The sequence below is a fragment of the Cucurbita maxima genome, unplaced genomic scaffold (genome assembly GCF_002738345.1).
Source record: "Cucurbita maxima cultivar Rimu unplaced genomic scaffold, Cmax_1.0 Cma_Scf00016, whole genome shotgun sequence".
NCBI lineage: Eukaryota > Viridiplantae > Streptophyta > Magnoliopsida > Cucurbitales > Cucurbitaceae > Cucurbita > Cucurbita maxima.
The window spans coordinates 1804461-1827702 of NW_019272032.1; the positions used below are offsets into that span (position 1 = coordinate 1804461).

The 23242-nt window shown below is 36.2% G+C and overlaps 2 protein-coding genes and 1 long non-coding RNA gene across 5 annotated transcripts; all 3 read right to left on the reverse strand.

Moving 5' to 3' along the window:
* Window positions 1-392: 392 nt before the first annotated feature.
* Window positions 393-725, reverse strand: LOC111490911. The gene is made up of 2 exons (XR_002719640.1): window positions 584-725; window positions 393-497 (listed from the first exon to the last, which is right to left on the reverse strand). It is a non-coding gene; the product is annotated as an uncharacterized LOC111490911 (long non-coding RNA).
* Window positions 726-731: 6 nt separating this feature from the next.
* On the reverse strand, window positions 732-9703 carry LOC111490901 (indole-3-acetaldehyde oxidase-like). Its single transcript, XM_023139552.1, has 11 exons — window positions 9154-9703; window positions 6664-8358; window positions 5706-5965; window positions 5398-5607; window positions 4927-5145; window positions 2669-3631; window positions 2066-2161; window positions 1848-1946; window positions 1512-1701; window positions 985-1234; window positions 732-834 (listed from the first exon to the last, which is right to left on the reverse strand). Exons 1-11 carry the CDS (start codon window positions 9305-9307, stop codon window positions 828-830), a joined length of 4143 nt encoding a protein of 1380 aa, XP_022995320.1. The 5' UTR covers window positions 9308-9703; the 3' UTR covers window positions 732-827.
* A 2015-nt stretch (window positions 9704-11718) lies between these two features.
* On the reverse strand, window positions 11719-23058 carry LOC111490907. 3 transcript variants are annotated; one of them, XM_023139560.1, is made up of 14 exons: window positions 22737-23058; window positions 21780-22499; window positions 20433-20633; window positions 20001-20312; window positions 19459-19580; window positions 17903-19003; window positions 16525-16666; window positions 16264-16423; window positions 15946-16109; window positions 15171-15256; window positions 14916-15015; window positions 13818-13879; window positions 12803-12962; window positions 11719-12182 (listed from the first exon to the last, which is right to left on the reverse strand). In XM_023139560.1, exons 1-14 carry the CDS (start codon window positions 22896-22898, stop codon window positions 12006-12008), a joined length of 3669 nt encoding a protein of 1222 aa, XP_022995328.1. In that variant the 5' UTR covers window positions 22899-23058; the 3' UTR covers window positions 11719-12005. The 3 variants fall into 3 exon arrangements, with proteins under 3 accessions (XP_022995328.1, XP_022995329.1, XP_022995330.1); XM_023139561.1 differs by lacking the exons at window positions 11719-12182; window positions 12803-12962; window positions 13818-13879; window positions 14916-15015; window positions 15171-15256 and adding an exon at window positions 15272-15857 and having other exon boundaries at window positions 15906-16109; XM_023139562.1 differs by lacking the exons at window positions 11719-12182; window positions 12803-12962; window positions 13818-13879; window positions 14916-15015; window positions 15171-15256 and having other exon boundaries at window positions 15954-16109; window positions 16262-16423.
* Window positions 23059-23242: the final 184 nt, after the last annotated feature.

Below are 23242 nucleotides of genomic sequence, written 5' to 3' on the forward strand. Positions count from 1 at the left end.
TGGTAAAATTGTCGTCGACTCGTCGGTAGAAGGAGGATAGTTGACCATGGACGGGTGAGAAGAAAAGAAGTGTGGAATTGAGAGGGAGATGAGAGCTAGAAGGGGGAAGGACAAAAAATTTCTAAATTTTAGGTCAATCACTCAAGTCTCTCATCAACTCCATCAACTCCCACTTTAGTTTTAGTTGTAAATTACATAATGCAAGTGAAGCATCAATAATTTACACAACCCACGCATAATTGAGGTCTAATTTTTACCGGACACCGTTTGTCCTCTACTACAACACCATCACCTTCTCTTGGTTTGTAGTTCCATTTCAGGATGGATTTCTTTTGAATTCTTTTAAAAATTAGGAGGCTATTTAGAGAGGAAAAGAAGTGGAATCAGAGAAATAAAATAAAGAAAAGATAAATTTATTTAACCTGAAGATTCAAACCTCGACCTTTCGATCGAAGGTATGTCTATTACATACCGGTTAAACTCACTTTGACTTTAACCTACAACAAATATGTACGTAATGAGTTTAACTTAGAAGTAATTGAAGTATGTCCAAATGAAATTTAAGCAAAGATTAAAATTTTACATTGGAATATCATATCAGCATGCCTCCTTTTATTACATCTCTTGATCCTTTCGCTCAGCAAGATCATTTACCATCCACTTCAGAATGGCAACACAAACTAAAGCAAATGATACATATATGTATAATTTTAGTGTATTGATAAAATTACTCTCATGTCGCTTCAGACGGTAGATAGCACCATTAGTTCAACCCACTGCTCTGACCTCTAAGCTTCCCAGAAGTTTAGAGTTCATCCAAACGCATCTTACTGCCTGAAAAGGAAATTTACCAGAGGCATCACTTCAAAAGGGGCCATCAGAAAATGAGCAATGTATGGTAAGCTGATGATTTTATTTTTGTAGTTTTTCATCTATAGCTCTTTCTCTGCTGCATATGAACTAGAAAATGAGCAAGTGCATCACCTAGCTGTGTTTTGATCAGCTCGCAATGCGTCTACTTCTGATTCATTGATCCATTTCAAGTAACTTTCCACACAGTCTAGCCCGCAGGCCTCTTTAACAACAGGCAAGGTAGCAGGAACCTCCAGCTGAAACGCGTGATCAGACTCGTCTTGACCGCGCCATCTTCGTATCTGTTTCCGTGCTTCTTTAATTGCCGCTCGTGTTGCACAGTGAACTGATGCAGCTAGTAGCAATGGTGGCTCTCCAGAAGCTGCACAAATGCATTTCGTTTATTCAAATCCCACTCGAAGAAACCCTTGTATCCATGCTTTATACCCTTTGGATTGTGTACATAATTGTTTTCATCATCCATATAGTTTTAAATGATATGTATTTTCCTTTCTAGTTTCTATGTTAAGCCAAAATCTGATGATGGAACAGATAATTTCTATACATATTGCATACATTGTTTTCATAATTGCTTCTACGAAAATGTCTACAAGGAAAATGAAAAATATAACTTTGAATGACAATAAAGTTTGACTAACCTTTTGAAGAAAGAACGCGCTTTTTATGATGTCCAGAGTTCAAAATTTCGACATTGAACTGTTTCGGTATGGTGTCAATTGTCGGAATTTTGTAAGTCCACGTGCTGGCATTAATCATTAGTCCATCAGAATTTGTCAGGTATTCTTCTGACATAAAAAATCCAATTCCTTGAACAAAGGCTCCTTCAACCTACAAAAACTGATTCCCATCATTAAGAGTATCTACACTTTGAGCATCTGATTAATCAATTCCAACAGAACAATAGCTATATAGAAGCCAAAAAGTGCACAAACTGGAAACTTCAGGGAGATTGAAGAACAGTTCAAACAATTAACCTGCCCCAAATCTACTGCAGGGTTGAGGCTCTGTCCACAATCATAGATAATATCTGAACGTAAAACTGACGTTTCTCCGGTGAGAAGATTAACCTCCACCTGTCATAGCATGGTTTTTGTGAGTTGAACTGTGCAGTAAGATAAACTGGCAGTGAAGTGGTTAAATTTGAGAATAATACAATAGTAAAGACAAAGGGAGGTGTTATTAGTGCACTTGCCTCACTAACTGCAACTCCATAGTTCAAGTATCGCATTGACACAAAGTTGGGAACGTACATAGAATTAACTGATAAATTCACTGATTCCAAGTTTGCCTGCACTTTTCCCGTCATATAATGACCAAGATGTTATAAACCCAAAGATATGTCTCCATAATCATAAAGCCCAAAGGAATTATTATGAGGAGGTAAGAAAACTGGTCACTTAAGAAACTAAACATGCAAAATTATAAATCAATCACCAGACCAAAAAGAACCGGCAACATAGCGGCCATTAAAATCAAACTAGAAGACCTTGATCATAAGTCCGACCCTCCTAAACCGCTCATAACTAAAACAAAATAAGCCATTTTTTTAAGCATATGGAGAAATTATGAAAAAAAAAATCAAATCACAACCTTCTGCATTGAATCTAGAATCTTTTTACTTAAAGCAACTATTTTTTACGTGAACTACTAATGAAATTTTTAAAAACTATGTATATGCATCGACCCTCCTACACTTCAGAAACTATTATCACTCCGAACTAAAGACAAACGGTCACTATAGCCAGAAAACATGATTGCAATCATAAAATGTTCACGAGATGGTGCAGACAACAACCTGGCTTATAAGCACATCCCATTTGACCGAACCCGTTTTCTCCTCCAGTCTTTTCTTGAGAGGTTGTAGTCTCTCTAGCAATATATTGCAGCAAAGTCTAACTGCTTCGCAGCTTGATTCAGAGGTAGTACTCCCAGCTGTACACCCTCCTTGTATTAAGCTGACGGTATCAGATTGAACCACTCTCACCTTTTCCAAGAGGTTACCGGTTCCATCACATTCAATTGAGCTGAGGGCATATGCAACCATCTGTCTTACCTTTGTCCATAGCCCCTGGCCAAGTTCAATGCCTCCGACTTCCACAACAACAGAAGCATCAGTTAGAATGCTCACTTTACCAGGGGTTGCTCTCAAAAGTACCTCATGCATAATAGGAATTCGAGAAAGACCTCTCTTTTTCCATCTATTGCAGCTATTAAATTCATTCAACATTTCAGTCCTTTGTTTTAAGTTTGAAGATGTGGCTAACCTATCCCAAATGGAAGGTAATGTGAACTCTTGAGGTTCACCTACACCCTTGAAGAATCTGCTGAGGCTGTCAAACGTATGCAGATTTACTTTTCGGATAGTATCAACATCCATGCAAAGGGTAGATGCTACATGTTCAATCACCGCCTCAGCAATAAAGGCTCCTTGTACCTCTCCAGGGGCTCGCATTGCAGATTTGCTTGTGTGGTTTGTTTTGCATACTTTTATGTCAAAAGATAAAGCACCCCAATCATACTTCTTAAGTGCATTGACAATGTTGTGTGGCATAACTGGACTTATATCACAACTCATCCCCGCATCAACCAATATTTCTAAATCCAATGCTGTAATTTTACCATTAGATTTGAACCCCACGTTGTAAGTAATTTTCATTGGATGTCTCCCTCCCATCATTATCATGTCAGTCTTCCTGTTAAGATAAATCCTGACTGGACGGCATAACTTGTGGGCTGCAAGTGCACATGCCGTAGCAACCTAGACAACATAAATGTTAGAAGGTTTTAACTCATTCATTAGAATGTGCTATTCATCCTTCGAGAAATAATAAGGAAATCCTCAGCAAGGAGAAGGAAAAAACACAGAAAGAAAGCAAGCCATGGTAAATTGTTAAAAACACATAAATGGTGAAGAATGTGAATAGCTTAACTTAGATACACAATTAATTCTAGAGGTCGGTTACACAAACCATCTTTTATCTTTCTTTCTTTTAGATAAAAAAACAATTTCATTCATGTATGAACTTTACATAAAGGATAGATAAACCAGGGTGATCATGTAAAACTTTCCCAATTGGTTAGAAGGGTAGCATAAGTGTGGGAATCAAAGGGATTAGACATTTTCTATAAACCATCTTTTTATAGAAACACTAAAAAGCATGTCAGTTTGAGAAAAAGTTAAAAGTAGGTTCAAGAATGAAGTATACTTCAAAATATAAATGGAATAGAACATAAATCATGAGACTGTAATTGGCCACATCATCTCACGTACATCAAAACCTATATAGTTACCAAAGATTCTATTCAACACATTTTGTTTCCATAATTAGAATTTAAAATGACAAACCAGAAGTTGCCTTACTTTTAATTATCAAATAGCAACGAAAACAATAGTAAATAAGAGCGGTAGTACAAGTAGGAAATACTCCAATAATGATGTGGAGATAGCTAAGGACATCTGCTAGATTTTGGATACAAGATATCCATCCTAGTCATGGATGCAACTGCCCTACCCAACTCAGAGAGGTCGAAAGGAATTAATGTTGGACTTATTGGATAAATAGCAATGCAAGGATTTGTCATCATTGCCCAATTCCAACACGACTTGTTAAGATATTCAGATGCACCAAAACAACCACACTTAGTCTGAGGAACCTATATATGCACATGCGTCCTTGTGCTTTGCAAACTAAAATAAGCTTTTAGGATACTCTGATGCCACTTGAATAATCAAGTGGCTCGAGTTGGTGCTTAAGTTGCAATTATGTCATCTTACTTGGATTCAATGAATAACTATCCTACCTACTAAGAAACACAACAGAACCATTACTATGATAATTTTTCAACAAAAAATCGTTTCACATTGGTATCCAAAAAAATCTAGGAGAAATCTTAATCACATGTTTACTTGAATTTCCTTGCCTTCCTATCAAAGAAACATCACGACTAGTGAATTTCCAACCCAAAGATTTTTCAATGGAGGTGGGAAATCTTGGGTATTGAAGGAAGAACATTTTATGTAGCAGATAGATAGAGTTGGTAGCAGATACTCACAGCCATAGATTTGATAGCCTTTCCACCAAAGCCTCCTCCAACCCTCCTAGTAATTACACGGATATTGTGTGCAGGAACACCAAGACATTTTGCAATAATAGAATGTGCATTAGCAGGCCATTGACTTGAACTGTAGACTACCATGCAGTTATCTTCATCTGGAATGGCAAGGGCAGTTTGTGTCTCCATATAAAAGTAATATTGTGACCCAAGTTTGATCTGAATGTAAGCATTTATGAAAATATTAGAAGAAATGACTTAAATTTGAGATAGATAATAATAATAACACTTGTAGCAGTATTATTACAAACTAATTTTCTTGTGTGAAATTATCGAATGGGTAATGGTCAAATTTCTAAAATCAGACTCAAACGTGGTTCAACTTAATAAATCAAGCATGTTTCCAATTTCTTATCAAGGTTGGAATATCATAATTAAATTCAAGGCCAAGCATGTCATAGTAGAAGGTACCTGAGCAGCCTTAATATGGTGATCAGCTTCAGTCATTCCTTTTGACATATCTCCAACCTGTTCTGGATACAAAAATGCAGGGACCTCAAAAAAGCTTGATCTTTCAAGAGCACTTTCTACAGAAAGGATAGGTGCTTCCAAATCATCTATGTCATAATCCACTACTGCAAAGTCTGCTGCCGTATCGGCATGTTTCTGTGTATCCGCAACCTAAATAACAAGTGTAATAAGAAATAAGCACCTCAACAAGGAAGGATTCCTTATGTAACAAAAGTTTCTATAAATGAATCATGGGTTAATAGAATCACCACAAAAGCAAGTGGCTGACCAACGCTCTCAGTCAGCTTATCTGCAAATAGAACTTCATCACCAAACATAGTTCTAGCTCCAACGTTATGTCCACCCACAGGAATATCTTTGGTGGAAATAACAGCAATAACTCCCTTTGGTTGATATTCAGGAGAAAATGTTAACCCATTCACCCTTGCCAAAGGCTTTCGGCTGTATATGAATGCTCCATATAGGCAATTTGTTGGTGAAGGAATATCATCCACATAGATAGCCTCACCTAAAATATTCATTTGCACATGTACATTGGTTTCATGATACTGAGAACAAGAAATCATGAAAAACAAATAGACCCTAAAGACCATGGAACACCTGTTTGGTTAGTGATCTAAAATTTTTAAAAAAATTGAAAATAAATGATTTAAGGAAAAAGGAGGTTGTATTCCATATTTCTAGTGTTTTTTAATATGTGTGTTCGTAAATTGGGAATTGGACCCCAATTTAAAATAAATGAGTATGTAATATGAAATAGTATGTTTATCTTCCTTTATCTTTTATAGTGTAATTCTGACTTTATAATTTCAAATTTCAAATCTGAAAAATAAATGTTGTTTTCAGAAATTTTGTTGTTTGAACATGTAAAGCCTAATCTTAAAGTGAATGCATTATTAGAAGTTTCACAGCTAGGTAATGTATATGCATTTGACACCAAGTAGGTACCATAGATCAAGCCAATGTTAGCATACAAAGAGTTCCAGAGCGAGACATAAAAGGCTAGCTCCAACAAGATATACAGGCACACATCTTCAAATCCATGCAAACAGAGGTGGAAAAATTGGTCATGCAGAAAATGTTTCCAACAGAACGTTTCAGAGATTGTGAAGGTTCAAGGCTCATCAGGTTTATTAATATAGATTCATTTTATCTTTATAACAAAAAAGAATGTCCGAATTTCTATTATTACAACATATGAAGTACCTGAAGCTTGGATAGCAGCTCCGGATTTTGTAACGGCATCTCCAACGGGATGATATTCTGAATTTAATTCGAGCGTCTGCTTTCCAGATGATAGTAGAGTTGCAGTGTTTTTATAACCAAACAGGTCGTGGTTTGAACAAAATCTTTCAGGTAATGTTGACAAGGTATTCTTGCATCCATTTAGGCAATCACTCTTGATGGTAACATTTCCATCAACTAAGGAGCTTAAGAACTCAAAAAGAAAGCCAACGGCTAAGCTTGTCCTATAAGAAGGAGATGAAGTACCCTTTTCAGGAACTATAGTAGCTGCAATCAATGAGACAGCTTCAAATATTACATTATAATCCATAACTTTTCCAGCTAAAAATTCTTCGACCTTTCTTGCTCTAATGGCATGTTTGGTCCCATAGGCTCCAAAAGACAAGTGACAACTATTTAAAAGGATCCCATTTGAACTTTTACATGGAGAGATTACAGCTAAGAAAGCAGCATTTAGGTACGGTAGTGCATTTCCAAGAGGCCGAGGCGACGGTCTAAAAGTATTAAACAATACAGTAGTATCATTTGGATAAATATCTCTAACTGAATCCCAATTTGGGATCTTGACACTTAAAAGTACACATTTAGGACCCAATGGGGGCCTTTTAAGAAACTCATCCAACATAACCACTTCTTCGTTGGAACCAGTTAATATACTTATCATGGAACCTGAAGCAAGGAGTATTGTGGCAATATCTGAAGGGAACTGTTTTCTTTGTGCCATCATTAAATTTCCCCCAATGCTCGCAGTATTTCGGACAAACTCAGAGGCAATTTTCTCCATATGGTCTGCTATTTTATTGAACACCAGCTCACCTACTGAGGATGGTTCGTGGTTATTATTTTTCAGAGCCTCAATAGCTTTTGCAATCGTCACCGTTGCACCAATGTCTATTCCTGTTGAATCCCTTCTGATAACTGACAACTCAGGGATGTGTTTAAGATTAATATATCTCTCAACATGTTCAAATTCTTTGTAATATCCCACTTCTGTATTGCCTACAACGAATTTTATTTTACTTGTATTGCTCGTCTCATTGCATTCTAACAATCTGTTTAGATCCTTGACACTAACGGGATTTAACCAAGAGCGTCCCTTAGAGTCCACAAAAGGGATAGGCCTAAGTTCCTTTTTTAAAAATTCAGGAAATGACAAGAGGCCATTACTTTGACTATATGGTGGTAATTTACTCAATTTTACATCCTCACCACACCCCTTCCGCCAGAATGAGTTTAGCCCCAAATCCTCCATATCAACATCAGCAGCAAAACTCTTGCAGGCATCAGCAATGGGCCTATATCCTGTACAGCGACAGAGGTTTCCAGAAATAGCCTTTTCAGCTTCAGAAACCGTAAGTTTCGAGAATCCCGGTGAGGTCTCAGGTCGATTGGTCTTTTCAGCATTGACGAGAGCAGAAAAAAGTGAAACACACATTCCAGGGGTACAAAAGCCACACTGAGAAGCATGGAATCCAGCAAACCTTTGATGAATTGAGTGGAAACCATCCTTGCTATTTCCAAGACCTTCACTGGTTGTAACAGAACACCCATGAATACTACAAAGCAAGGTGAGGCATGAACTTACAGTAAAGTCCTCAACCTTATCTAACACAGGATCATACTTGGACAATATCACAACACAAGCACCACATCCACCTACATTTCAAAATAACCAAACAAGTCAACAGATTTCGATTGAAATAAATTCCATACTATGATTCCTGCCGAGTGGAATAGTGAACTGATGATTCGTTAGAAATTGAATCCAGCCTTCCAACAGAATCCTTAAAAAACTATGCTTTTATGTATTAAATCATAGTACACAGTAAGAGTTGTTTAACTTGATACTTATTACCAAGACGTGATGTAACGGCCCATGCCAACCGCTAGCAGATATTGTCCTCTTTGGGCTTTCCCTTTCGGGCTTCCCCTCAAAATTTTTAAAACGCGTATGCTAGGGAGAAGTTTTAACACCCTTATAAAGGGTGCTTCGTTCTCCTCCCAACCGAGGTGGAACCTCACAATTCACCCCTTCAAAACCCAGCGTCTTCGCTGGCACTAGTTCCTTTCTCCAATCAACGTGGGACTCCACCAAATCCACCCCCTTGGGCCAGCGTCCTTTGGTGGCCCACCAACCGAGGTGGGATCTCGAAGGCAATAATACCCAAAACTGAGGGTCACCGAAAAGCATTAGCAACTAGCAATAATATAAACAGTATAAAGTTGTATCAATTAGTTAGAAGTATGAAAAGAATGGACAAGACAACCGTGTTCGGGAAAGAGTCAACGGCGAGTGCAGTAATTAAGGAAACAGATACTTAAAGTGCATAATATGTTGATACACAAGCCAGCTGAAGGCAATTAACAAAAAAAAAAAACGAGAGAAAATCCATATTTCCATGAAAAGTAAGCAAACCCAAGTCATAGATTTGAGGAAGATGAAGTAATTACCTTCACCACAGCCAAGCTTGGCACTCTTGAAAGGAGTATGGTGGCGCAGAAAGTGAAGCAAAGTAGTAGAAGGATCAACGGTAGAGAGCTCAAATCTCTGCTGATTAACAGCAAAAACCAGCGGAGATGCTGCTTTGTCTGGTTGATTCTCCATTGTCGGGTCGATGACACGGTACCGGCGGCGATAAGGGATAATATATCTTCTTCCCTTCGGTGAATGAGAAAGATTTGTCCGAACATGGAAACTGGTTGCAACAAATTTCTGGTCATGAGCTTAATTAACACGCGTTCATTTCCCACCCGGTGGATCTTCATTTTGATGCCAACAAAGACAACTTGAAAAAAAGTAATAATAATTTAACTTTTACCCAGACTTCCTTTATCGAGGAAGAGTGAGAGACGGCAGAGGGAATGAATGAACCAGTTACGAAAAGAAACGGATGAACAAATTTTGAGTTGAAAATTGAAATTGCAGAGTTCATAGAATCATTCATAGAATGGGATGGCGTGAACGACTCTGAGTGTCTCTGGCATGTCCACTGCTTGTCACTCTTTAGCTATCTGCCATTAATGGTGAATAGCGGTTTGGAGTTATTGGCTGAGAGTAGGGGTCTTTTCAGCGCTGTCATTGAAATTTATGACGTCATCATCCACGTCATTGCCACGATACTTTTTTTAGTTTCCCTAGTGTGAGGTGGCCATTCAATAATATCTATTATCTTCCTTTTAAAAAGAAAATATCTTGCTTTATAAATATTTTTTAAATATCGAAAATATTTTAACTTTTTATTAATATCTGTAAACTTTCAAAATAATAATAATAATAATAATTTTTTTCTTGAGAAATCTCTATATTTATTTATAAATAATATTCTTATGTTTAAGATTTCCATGTCCATGTTTGTATTAACTTTTCTAAATTTATTTTAGGTTAAATATATAAAATGAATTCTAATACGGTCTTAAAAAAATTTAAAATAAGAATTTTTTATTAATTAACTTCAAAAGCTAGACTCATACTCAAAATCTGTAACGATAATTAATTAAATTTATAAAAAAAAAAAAACCCCCAAATTTGTAACAATATAACTTTTTTTAACTCGATTAAAAAAAAAACATAAAAAAAATTGTGTAAAAATTAATTAATTTATGTTTGAGTTGACCAGATGATTAATATTTTATGTGGGTTGTCAAGTTGTAGATCAGTAGTATTGTTGTTTTTTAAAAAACAAGAAAACAGTAATTTAATTTAAAAGAATTGATATTTTATTACAATGATAATATTATTATTAATATTAATAATAGTGGGTATATATATTATATAACCTATAGAATCAAACACCACGTGTATCGATTCTAGTAAAGTCAATATCAATAGTATAATTTAACCCTTAAAAAAATAAATGTTATCGGTTAAATTTTGATAATCAAATCAAACCTAAAGTGATAGAAAGTAATGAGGCTGTCAAGTCAGAAATCCGAGCAGCGATAAGTCATTCAGGAAAGCTTGAGAAGGCAGTATGAATAGTTAGACATGAGGTCTTTAGAAGAATGGGATTTGGTATGCTTAGGGCCACCAAGGGGCAAGCAATGGAATAAAACTTTCGCATATTGAATGAAGTAGCGAAGGGTAATTTAAGTGAGGGAGTGAAACCCTTGCTCGCAGCCCTCGGCTCTAACTCACTCTAAATAGCTTGTTAACTAACTACTCTCTCTCCTTATTGGTCTCTTTTCAATCACTTGTCGGGTAAAAGGCAAAGAAAAGGATTTCTGCTTTCAAACATAACCAACACCTATTACTTGAATTGGAAGTTCCATTCATCAACTTTACACCAAAAAAGAATGTATATTGAGACTTGAACTTGTTGCAATCTCGGTGAATTAAGCTCGAGCGAGGCTTGATGCTGCTACTGCTGCTCTTGGACGAAAAATGGGCAAGAGACTTGAAGTTTGCCCAATAACTCTAAGACAATTTCATGCTATGTTTTGACGTTTGACAGGGATGAACAAACTTAATTGAGTTTCAGCTCGTCACGAGGATCTAACTTGATAAAGCTATCCAATGAATTATGCATTCACTGGTTATATAAGTTCCCCAAAGCAATGGTCATAGGTGATCGAAATCGCTTAGGTTAGTGCATTTCTAAATATACACCCAATGGATTATTGGATCCTATTGATGCAATGTGGTCCGATGTTAGCAACTTTGATATTTCATTACTACCATTCAAGTTCAATCTTCCTAGGAAGATTTCTAAATCATTAGATGGGACCTCTCTACATCCTCTCTACCGCCTATGTCTAGGATCTGATCTGAATGTAGCACCTATCCTAATTGATTAACGCATTTGTGGCAGTTTCTTAGAATATCTCTGGAGGAAAATTTTGAAATCTGATGTGTTTCTTAGATCCCTAAAGCAGCTTGGTTTGCTACAAAACTTCTTTATGGTTCAGTTCCAGCTCGGGCTAAGAACCCGACCCGCACCAAACTACCCCACCAAAGAAATTCAGTGAGACTGTCTTAAGTAGTACACATCAGTTTTGTTTTCAGAGAGCACAAGATGGCAGGAGAGACAAATTTTCTATAACACAAACCAAGGGTAAGCCATCCATCTTCTGCACACTTCACTCATCAATAAGAACTACCATAGCAATGACATAACTACTCTAATTACAAGAACTGTCCACTGTAAAGGGGCTAACATAGCATCTTCACTAAGAAACCTTGAATGCAACATGGTTCGAATAACAAGCATTCAAGCATCATAGAAGCTACCTTGCCTCGACCTAACTAATTCAATTTCACAAACATTAGGACGATTCCCCTTATCTCTCTTATGGTTTGAAATCAATCATAGGACGGAGAAAACATAGTAATTCATTTCATTACCAGTATCAGAGTAATGATCGTTGTAATTGAGATATTCCCATAATTGAGATAACCCATACTCTCCGAGCTTAGGTGACTTCCGATAAAGCAGGTGCAATTCTTTCATGTTTTTGTCAAATTTCTTCTTTACGGCAAGTACCTGTATGTTGACGCAAAATTTAGCCTCCTTATCAGTTTTTTTTTTTTTTTTCTTTGTTCTTTTTTTAAAGAATAAAATAACTAGAAAAGGTATTATATATTTTCAACCTGCGAACAGACACTGGATAACATTGTATATGTCAATTTCTATCAACTAGAGCATGTCTGGCAAAGCAGTTTTTGTAAGACATTTATTGGATATCCCTAAAGGGACAGTTTTTATAAGACATTTAGGCTTCAGCATTCCTAAATTATAAAATAAATGTAATGAACAAGACAGTCTAAAACAGGTATCATATCATGCTGAACACAAGGAGAAAATCAAGTACCCCGCACTGGAGGACAAGTTCCCCATTCATGAGTACGAAGGAAATGGATTCCAAATAACATGCGATGCAAGGGGAAGGTAACTTCTCTTGATAGCATATTTTAATAAATGGCTTGCCATCTGAGACTACACTGCTTTGTCTATGAGCATGCTACGATATTTTGGACATTCGCCTAGAACTAAAGTATGAGTTCAAATGTCCCTTCCAAGGTAAAAAAAATAGAACTCCTAACACTTCTATGATCGTAAGGAATTTCTACTTTTTAACAAGAAAAATCAAGTACGCAGCTTACCAGAGACTTGTTGATCTCAGAAAGTCTCCTCGAAGAAGCTGCATTATCAACTTGAGTATTCCACATGTCACCAGTAAAACAACATCGGAGATCCAGTGCACATTGCAAGATTTGATTAATGATACCAGCCACAGATAGTGTTTCTTCAGATAAGAAACATCTGTAAGGTTATATATAAGAAATGTTAGGAACTCAGTTCTACAACTAATTTGACTGAAATTCTATGCTTGAAAAATGAATGAATATTTTTTTAAATCACTTCTTTAGTAAAGGCAACCTAGGAAGCACATACGTTGCTCAAAGGTGCGAGGGTCAAGTTGAATGACGAACACACCTCTAAATCACTTGAACAAAGTCAGAAACACCTAAGACACATGTCCAACAAGCCCGTCTATACTGTTATTTTGGACCAATTAATTTTTTAGTCCTTTGAGTTTTCCAAAAAGATCTTATTTGATCCTCTTATATTTCAAGTAGCAGTTATTTATTTATTTGGTGAAAAACAATTGAAAGGCAAAAAAAGAAAAGTCTAGAGGGAAGGGGCTGAGACAGCTCTTATTATTTATTCAATGGGTAACCATTTCGATGGCAATGAAGGAATGGCAAAAGTGATGTGGCTAAACATTATCGACGGTACTCTAGTGTAGCTTTTGTTGGATTATAACATAGGGTGTTCAAGATCATTGATGGAAGAATTTTTTCAAAATGGTGCATGGTTTCCCTTTCATCCCAACTTTTCAGGTTTCAACAAACAATTTCTTTTTTCTTTTTACAAATCTAGACTTAATTTGATTTTGTACAACTGGGGAAATATTTTGTAACCTTTGTTGTCTAGAACTTGGATTTCAACTCTTATCCTCCCCTCTTTCAAATTCCTACATTTTTCCAACCAAACATGTTTCTTCTTTTGGCAAAAAAAATATACAGTTATTTCTTACCAAAAAAACAGAGTCGAGCATTCAAAAATAATCTTCTAGTTCCCCAAGATATTTCAAACTTTGAAATAGAATCTTACGTGTGAAATGCATCAGTTAAATAAGCCATATGCATCGACTCAAGATCCATCATATCTTTTGCCTGCATAAAACAGAAGCATAATCAGACAGAAAAAACCAGTGTGTTTGAATGCATCAAACAAGGAAAATAATCAGTCTCCACTCTATGGTCATGAATGATAAATAAAAACACTGATAACAACTTCAACAGATCTCTCCCGTATTAATTGTTGAGATGGAGACTGCTTGGTCAAAAGTGCTCGAGATTTTTCTATATCAAAAGCAACGATATCTAGACTCTAGTATGGGATGCATTGGACAGTCAAGATATAAGATGTCTTAATACATGGAGAAATTAATATAAAGAAAATTAAATTGACGTCGAGGAATACCTCAAAGCCACTCGACAGAAAGTATCATGCTTCAATGTAATTGTTGAAATTTGGCAGTTTGAAGTAATAAACCATTACAATGACGAGTAAAATATCATTCGTAATTCAGGTAGCTAAGACCAGTTTAGAACTTTTATTTAAAAAAAGTTTCAAACAGTTTTTAGATGTAGCAATTTGTTTTACAGAATAATTAAAAATTTGAGAGCAAAAAATGGTCAATTGGAAACAATATTTCAATGTTTGCACGTATTTTCTAATTTTATTATTTACTAGGACAACCACTCCACAAATAATAGATCTTATATCTATATAAACCACCAAACCAAAAATTTAGACATGGTTTCAAAAACAAAAGCAAAGAGTTATTTTTCGGAATAACACCTAAACAAGCACCCAAGAGACTCCAAACATGTCCTCATCATTCTAATTCTCTCTCTATATATATGTGTGTGTATGTGTGTGTGTGTGTTCAATTATCTTAAAGTAAAGAATAAACACGAGAAACAAATTTGGACAGAAGATGGATAAAGAACACGTGAAGTCTTGCAAATAAATGAAAAGGGAGGGACACCCTTTTGATCGTACACAAAAAAATAGGATATGCCCTTCAAAGAAAAAAAAAAGTACATCGAACAACTCAATTACAAATCCTGAAAAGCAAGAAAAAAGTGTCATACTCAACATAATATCTGACATTGATACAAGGGATAAAATGTCCACTCATACCTTAAGTTGAAGAGATTGAAGAAATCTACACCAAGATAGATGTGATAATTGAGACTCCACATAATGCTGTAATACACATACAAAATGGCTGACTTCATGCCTGATCACAGAAGTATGGAAGGAAGAAAATAGTCAGAGGTACATATGAAACCACAAAGATAAAAATAAAAATTCAGCTTCTGGATGGAGTGAAAGAATGCCAACATTATGAGCAAAACAAAAAAAGAGAAATTTGAGGCAATAAATCAGGAGTACCTAGTCTTCACCAAAACATTGAAATGCTGGATTTCCTGATTAATAGGTTTGGAATGGCGATTCTGACTGATCAAGATACCCATGTCCTGTAAATCAAAGTTTGAAGCAAATTGCATAAGTTCCATTCATACTTCAAAGAATTTTAAGACACGTTTCAACTTCAACTGACTATTCATGCCAGCTGAACCAATATTATTCCCTAATGGAACGTCCTCTTATCTCCATCACTGCTGATGGAATTAAAAGCTGAATACTGGACTTTCAGTTGAAATGTTAAACCATCAGCTCTCTCCATCTAAGAGTTCTAGAAAGGGGGAAAAAATCATTCATATAACTTTGTTCAAGTCAATCTAGTAATAAAAAAGAAGGGTTCACAGTAAGACAAGAAGGAACAAGAGCATGCACCTAAGATATCGATTTAAAAGGTTGAAGGAAAAATAGCTTAAGGAAGAATAATTGATTTAGTTAAATTGAAAATAGCATTTAAAAGTATAAACAATTTTTTTCATAAAAATTATAACATGTTCAAAATGTAATTTCGAGTATTGCCATTCTCCCCCTTATCTGTTCTACACTCATCCAGAATTGCCCGCTCTGTATGCATTAAGGTCAAAGATGCTTGTTGTTTAATATCTCCTATGTTGCAACCAAAATCTTTCGTGGTTCTGACGCATATTTGTTTGTCAGCTATTTCAAACAATTATGTTGAAACTAAATTGTGTTGTTTCAATGAACCAAACCCTTTAACGTATCGAATTAAAGGATATATCATGACCTTCAATGAGGACCAAACTTTGGTCAGAGAAAAAACGGCAAGCTTCACTTTAACATGAAAGCTGAAAATCTCGGCATATATTTTCAATGCAGCAGGCGTCAAAATGATATTGATAGGCCACTCTACATGATATCCCAAACCTAGAAACTCAAATGAATCAATACCTGCCATTTAGAAGAACCCATTAGGGGAAAATTATAAAAAATAATTCAAATATTAATTTAAAGCATCAAGTCCCAGATATTGAGTTTAACTAAATTTGAGGACTATGAAACGGACATAAAAGGAAGATATAATTTGAATGAGTAAATAATACACCGATGGTTCCTTTGGAAAGAGGCAGAGTGCACTGTTCTTTGATGTAGACAAATAATCTATCCTTGTTGCGGTCATGTTCACACGATGACTTTTGAACAGACAATTCAAGATAACCTTGAATATCTTGAAGCTTACTATCTGCCTCTATGACACGCCACTTCTGTGCTTTCAAGGAGTGGCAGCAAATCAAAAAAGAACTTGATCAGCACTTTCAGTTCAGAAAAGATAACAAACTCAAAAAATTTGGCATGTATATATTACATGATTCCACAAAGATGTGATAAATGAATCTGCCCAGTCTGCTAGTTCCATAAAGTGGTACCGCCGCAGTGCTAGAAGATGCTCTTGCAAATCAAATCCTTCATCTAGTAACTTTATAGTTAACTTGCTGACATATGTATATCTTTTTGCAAAGGTATAGGAATAAATATTACCCTTTATGACAAACATTCTCGGATGGATCCTTTCAGAAATCCATCTCAATGGTGAGACAACAAGGTAAAAACACTCACAATCAGAACATGTAGAAAGAAGCAAGCACTAATTGACCTTAAAGGATAAAAATCCTGGACAATCATTGGTTTTTCTTAAATAAGCTCAAGATGGAAAAGTATATTCGAGTGGGAGAAAAATCTGACCTTAAGTTGTACAAAGAGCCAGCTAACGAGATTGTTTAATTGTCTCTTATGAGAAACGAAAAAAAATGTTAATGAGATATTACTTATGTAAAGGACCTACAAAGTGAAGAACTTTAAGCCCATTAAAGGCCAAAATTACAAAATACAAGATGATCTTGTAAAATCAAAAATAGAAACCTTTTGAGTCTTTCGACCAGGAGACACAATAAAGATGCTGGAAAGTGAACTTGAAGTGTGAAAGGATTTCACGTTTTTCTTTTTTTGAGTTCAACACATGAAGATGAAAATTCGAACATTTGACCTTTTAATTGACGATATAATGTTTTGATTGGTTGAGCTATGCTCGGGATGGCAAGGTAGGATTTATTTATGAATAATGCTAAAAAATAAAGAATCTCTTTTTACACTAGGGCAGGGGAGTAAGGCAGTTACCATTCGATAGACGCCAATAGACAACTAACCTACCCTTGGGCAGTTAGCTTAATCATATAACAAGAAGAAAAGTGAGACAAATTATATGACATCACAATGTCATCTCTTATACCTATTCAAAAAGAAAGAACAAAACAAAGAGCAGGAAAGAAGGGCTCAAGAAAAGGTTATCCACATGAAGCACTAACGTGTAATCTTTTGAACTTTGAAATAAGCATCTAGCACAACAGATGCCAAGGACAGAAGAAATCAAGGATTGTTTAAGAGAAGCTTTGCAACTCACATAGACCTCGAGAAATAAACAACAACGAGTAAATGAAAAAGGAAATTTTTCTAGAAGCAAACAGTAGAACATATAGACAAAATATTAGGATACAAGCAACGTGCAATGAAACTACAGCCATACTAATGTCTGCTTTTCCAGCTTATAAGAAAAAACCGGCAAAATATTAGGAGAAACTGCAAATGCATTCTCAACAAAAGTAAAACACAAGTTACAGAGATGAGGAAGATGCAATAAAGTACCAGATATAACCAAATAGACATCCAACATATTTGCATAAGGATACTGAAGGATTATTTCTTGCACTAAGCATTTGTGAATAACGTAATCGAGTGGCAACTCAAACGATCCTGAACAAGATAGCTTCTGCTCTTCAGCATTATTATCAACAGTTCTCTTGCTCGCTGTACAAAGTATAGTTTCCCAGCTCCTTCCACCAGAAACATTAGTTGAAATATTTTCTTTGTGAATGTAAGATATAGTATTGTCCACAAAAATATCCTCTCCACATCCTTGTTCACTAGAATCACTATTTTTACTCTTGGAAGCAAGAGCTTGAGAGTTCCCACCACATAATGATTCAGCTCCAGAACTAGGCAGTATCTTTTCTGGGCATACCTTACACGGATCCTCTACAACAGAAAAATCAAAGAAAGGAAAAGATTGACCCAAGGCACTAGCATGTCTCTGATCAGGCTTGCTCATCATAGGAAGGAAAACATTTCTTGTTACCATTGGATTCAAACTGAAAAACTTGCTAGAGTAATCAAGATTCTGTCGTTGTGCAAAAAACAAATTAGAAGCACGTGGAATATTATCAAGTTGATTGTTCAATGAGGCATCCTCTGCACCACTGGGATCACCAATCCTCTTCCTAGAAAGAGATAATTCTCCAATATGGACTCTAGAGTTTCTTCTGGTTTTGCTTAAATCAAAATCCAAGGAATGCATATCTGAATAACCAGTGCAGGTGACATCAGAATTCCACGACCAATTAGCCAAGTCAAAGAACAAAGATGTATCACTTGAATTTAAGGCATTGTTTTGCGATTGCACAACAAAATTTACATCATCTATCTTCGTAGAAGTCCCATCCAAAACACTTCCTACATGAAATGGTCCTTCACAATCAGAAGCCTTCCTTAAAGAATTAATATTCAAATCATTCTTGGAGAAGCTTAAAGAAGAAAAATGATTTTCCTTTAGCACGCCCATGTTATTGTGAGGATCAATCTTTTGATCAAACTCAATTTCATCTTCACAGCTACTTGAAGATTTACATCCGGAGGAATCATACATCTCCATGGGTGAATTATACATTTCCACTGCAACATCAGCTGCATCTGATGAACTAATAGAGTCATCATGATCTGTGTTGTCTTTTAACCTGAACCAGATAAATAGGAAACAGTTGATAAATTAAAAATGAGGAAAAATTAGTCAACAGCTTGAAAGATTAATAAAATGAGAAACACTGAACAAAAATGATTAGGCGACAGCCTCCACAGAGCCCTAAAATTAGAGCCAAAAAGCTCTGCATGTGTGCACGTCGGAGCAAAAGCATCTAGATGAACCCTTTAGATATCATTTTGCTTGATTGGAGCCTATTTTTGTTCTGGTTTAGCTCCTTTTGTTAGAAGTTTGTTTTTTGTATCCCTCTTGTTTTCTTTCATTTTCATTTTGTTCTCAATGAAAGTTTGGCACTATGCACTACATCAAAAAAATTAATAATAAAAACAAAAAACAGAAAAGAATCTACATGCAACTTGGAAGGACTTGTACGTCTATACCATGCAATGGACACACGCACTCTTAGAAGGAACCAACAGTATATGATATTACATTTTTGAGCTCTTGTCCACTTCTGGAACAAATAGGCTATTTCCTGATTTAACTGACAAAGGTGCACTTATTCCTCCTCCAACACGAGGAAAGATCAGAGATACTGCATCACCTGGAACCATCTGTTAAAGAAAGATATTCACAAGACTGATATAAAAACACAATCAGAACAAATTGTAGGGCAGCAAAACATATGATATGTTGGTAGAAAGTATAACAAAGAAATTGATGTAGGTTAGATATTTTGAAGCTTGTTTAACCTCGTGTTCCACAATCTACCGTGTTAAGAGGTTTATGAATAATTTTCAGGGTAATAAGGCATGAAAATGAGGAAAATAAATACACAACCCTTAAGTTATACCATGAACTACCTAGCGGCTCCAACTGATCCAACAAAAACCATGCTTTCCTCAACTCAAAATTTAGTCATTTATACAATTTTTTTAATAACTGGGGAATCAGAAGACCACTCCTTACATCATGATGCTTGTTGCCCACCACTCACTAATCCTCCAAGATGCATATTACAGCATTCAGATTACCTGCTCATATCTGAACTCTATTTTTGTCAGAAGATTATCAAGTTTTTTCTGCATCCTTTCATAGTAAACGTCCCTTGCAGAAACCCTGGCCTCAACATTTTCTTTGCTGAAAGAGATTACAGATTCATAGTACACATGATTACTAGAAAAGCCAGTCCAACAAGGAAGAAAATCATCGTAAGTACATTCTGCAGTGGCAACAGAAGTACCAAATTCAAGTAATTTCACTAGTACTTGAAGCTGCTGACCAGCTCTGAGAAGTGGAAGCAATAATTCCTTCATAAAACAAGGAACAGGGACTCCTTCTCTCTCCTACAGGGAATGATCCAGAACAATGAACGTCAAACTCAAATAAAGGAAACCACAATAGATGAGGAAACAAAACTGCTAACTGCTTCCAAATTAACAAAGAATAACAAATAATAAAACTACCCTTGTACATGCTAGTGGAAAACTGGAGATTCCAGCAGTATTGAGATTAGGAGTTTTAATGTCATCATATTCAACAACAAACTCTGCATAAGGGTCAACAACTTCGGCTTTGTATATCCATGATCTAATAAAGGCACAATATGGTTCACATGAGCGGAGGAACAGAAACTTGAGTACAGCGCAATGAGCAGGATCAGCAACCTAAGAAGGGTAGCGAAAGTTGTTATGTTTATTACAGGAGTCATAAGAAGATATGACACAATATAAACAAATTACTTCTTTGATATGAGGCAACGAAGGTTTATAGAACAAAATTATAAGGGATAAGGTAAGAAATCCAATCACAGGAAAATGCATATACCAACTAAGCATAGACATAAATATGTATATGAAGAAGCTTAAGTGACCACAAATTTAATGCATGCCCCCAAGTTGGTATCAACAGAAAACGAGTGGCAATGTCCCAAAAATATCTTAACTTTGCAAATGGATTCCCAAGAGATAGAGAAACACTGAAACCCAGTTCTTCCAAATATTTGAGGCACAAATTGAAGCACCTTCACCATTTCATTAAAATCAGATACCACTAAAAGATTCATCTACATTGCCTAAATAACAAACACAAGAAACCCAAGGTTGCCAAAACTAAAAGAAAACTTGCTTAAACCAAAGCATAAGAAAGGACAATGTGGCAATAACTCATAACGACCACCAACCAAAATTCTGCAAACACAAACAATACAGTAGTATGCAAGAAGACAAGCAATTCCCTTCATTACAGTCATTCATATTAACCTTATCAGAAGCTACCAACCAAGTGAAAAAAAACTCATCTTGGAAGGCTCTTATCAATTTTAGACTACACAAACAACCTCCCCCAACTGCAACCCCAGTCGTTCTCTTCACACTACAGATTTTGTTAAAGGATTCATTTTCTCTTGAAAATCCCCTGCGCCTGAGCCCCCGGGAATGGGCTCCCAACCATGTAAACATGGAGGTCTAAGCATCCATGTGATCATTGAGAGTCTTCCTCCAGCAAACCAATGAAGCAATTTCCCATTATCTGATCATTTTTCACCACTCCTGTCCAAAACAAAAAGATTCTTCCCTATAGGAAGTGCAGAGAACAAGGGACACCAGTAGCTGAAAGGATAAGACAATCAAGAAGCCTGGATAACCTTTTCTTTCTTAATCCCTTTTCAGTTATCTCCTGATATAAAGATTATTCTTAACCTTGAAGTAACTTAATTAGTACCAGAGGAAATATTCATGCACAACAAATTATTAGGACTCAATGAGAAAAACACATTACAAGTCAGACAAGGAAGATATTTCAGTTTACCGCACCTGGAGTTGTGTGTACAAATATGTTAGCAATGCTCCTCCCCAATAAAAGTTACAAAATTCAGAGGTCGCCTTATCAATGAGGTCTTGAAATGGTAACGATGAGAAGCCATTAGCTACATTTTGCAAGTTACATATGTTTCCAAGTACTTCAATCTGAATTCTCAATTCCCTTGTATGAAGGTACACCTCTAATAATGTTATGTCAGAATGCACCGCGCTCATAAGACATCCTTCCACTGATGATCCGTGAAAAGACGCATCAAACTCTTTTGGCGTTCTTCTCAAACCTACTGAGGCATGCAACGAATCTAATGCACACGTATAGCCTTCCAAAATCTTTCTCAGTGCAACTGCAAATGCCTGATTAACAAGACTCTTTCGGGAGCATTCTTTCCCTCTCACATTACTGCCATCGTTACTTTTGCATTTTTCGACCTTCCGTTGATAACTCTTATGATTAAACGCTTCATCCATACCCAATTCAGTAAAGTGGTCTACGAATTTATGAAGAAGGAAAACTAAAAACCCAACGCAGCCAATCGACCTGAGTATCTTTCCCAAAGCGTGCGTACTTGAAATGCGATTCCATAGAGATGGGATTTGATGGAATGTCCTGTCGGAAGGATCAGAACAAAAGGCAGCAGATAACTTTTCCACGCTGATAAGTGCTGACTCCAGCCCTTGCAGTGCGTTAATCGCCAATCTAACCAAGCTTGCCTCCTGAAACAAAAAAATCGTCGTTTCAATTGTTTTAGAACCGAGGATATCTTATTCTTCAAAGATCAACCCTTAAGCAATTTGATCCTCGGATGCTACAATATTCAGATATACCAACAGAACGACAATGCGGAACCTTAAGAATACAAAGTACAATCGATAAGAGTGAGAAACAAACTAGCAGATTGTAATTCTAAAAAACGAGGGATAAATGTAAAGAACAGGAACAAGAGAACTTACGGAGACTGAAGACGAAGAGACGCCATTACTACCACGAGAAGGGAGCTGAGATTGTTGGGTTTGTGAAGGGATGGATTCCCAAGTTCTAGGAGGAAGCCAAGGATCTTCCACCTTCAAACTCTCAAGCATAGATTGGAAATTCAAATTGGTGTCGACCGCCATAGTTTCTACTTCAATGCTAAAATACCGCCATAAATTTGATCATTTCAGAATTGCTTCATGGGAATGAAGGAAAGCTGGTGAGTAGAATCCATGGCAGAAATTAGCAAACCACTGCAAGCTGTTTGGATTCGAGGGTGAAGCGCGACCTCCCTCCCTCCAAATTTTTCGAGTTATTTTCACAAATAGCCCTTTTTACTTTATTTAATATAAAAATAACCTCCTTTTAGTAATTTTGATAATTTTGAGTTTTGATACCTCAAATGACTAACATACCCTTTGCCTCCGCCGCTTTTAGTAGATATTCGCGGCTTAAAGAATATGTTGAGTTAATTTAATATGGGTAA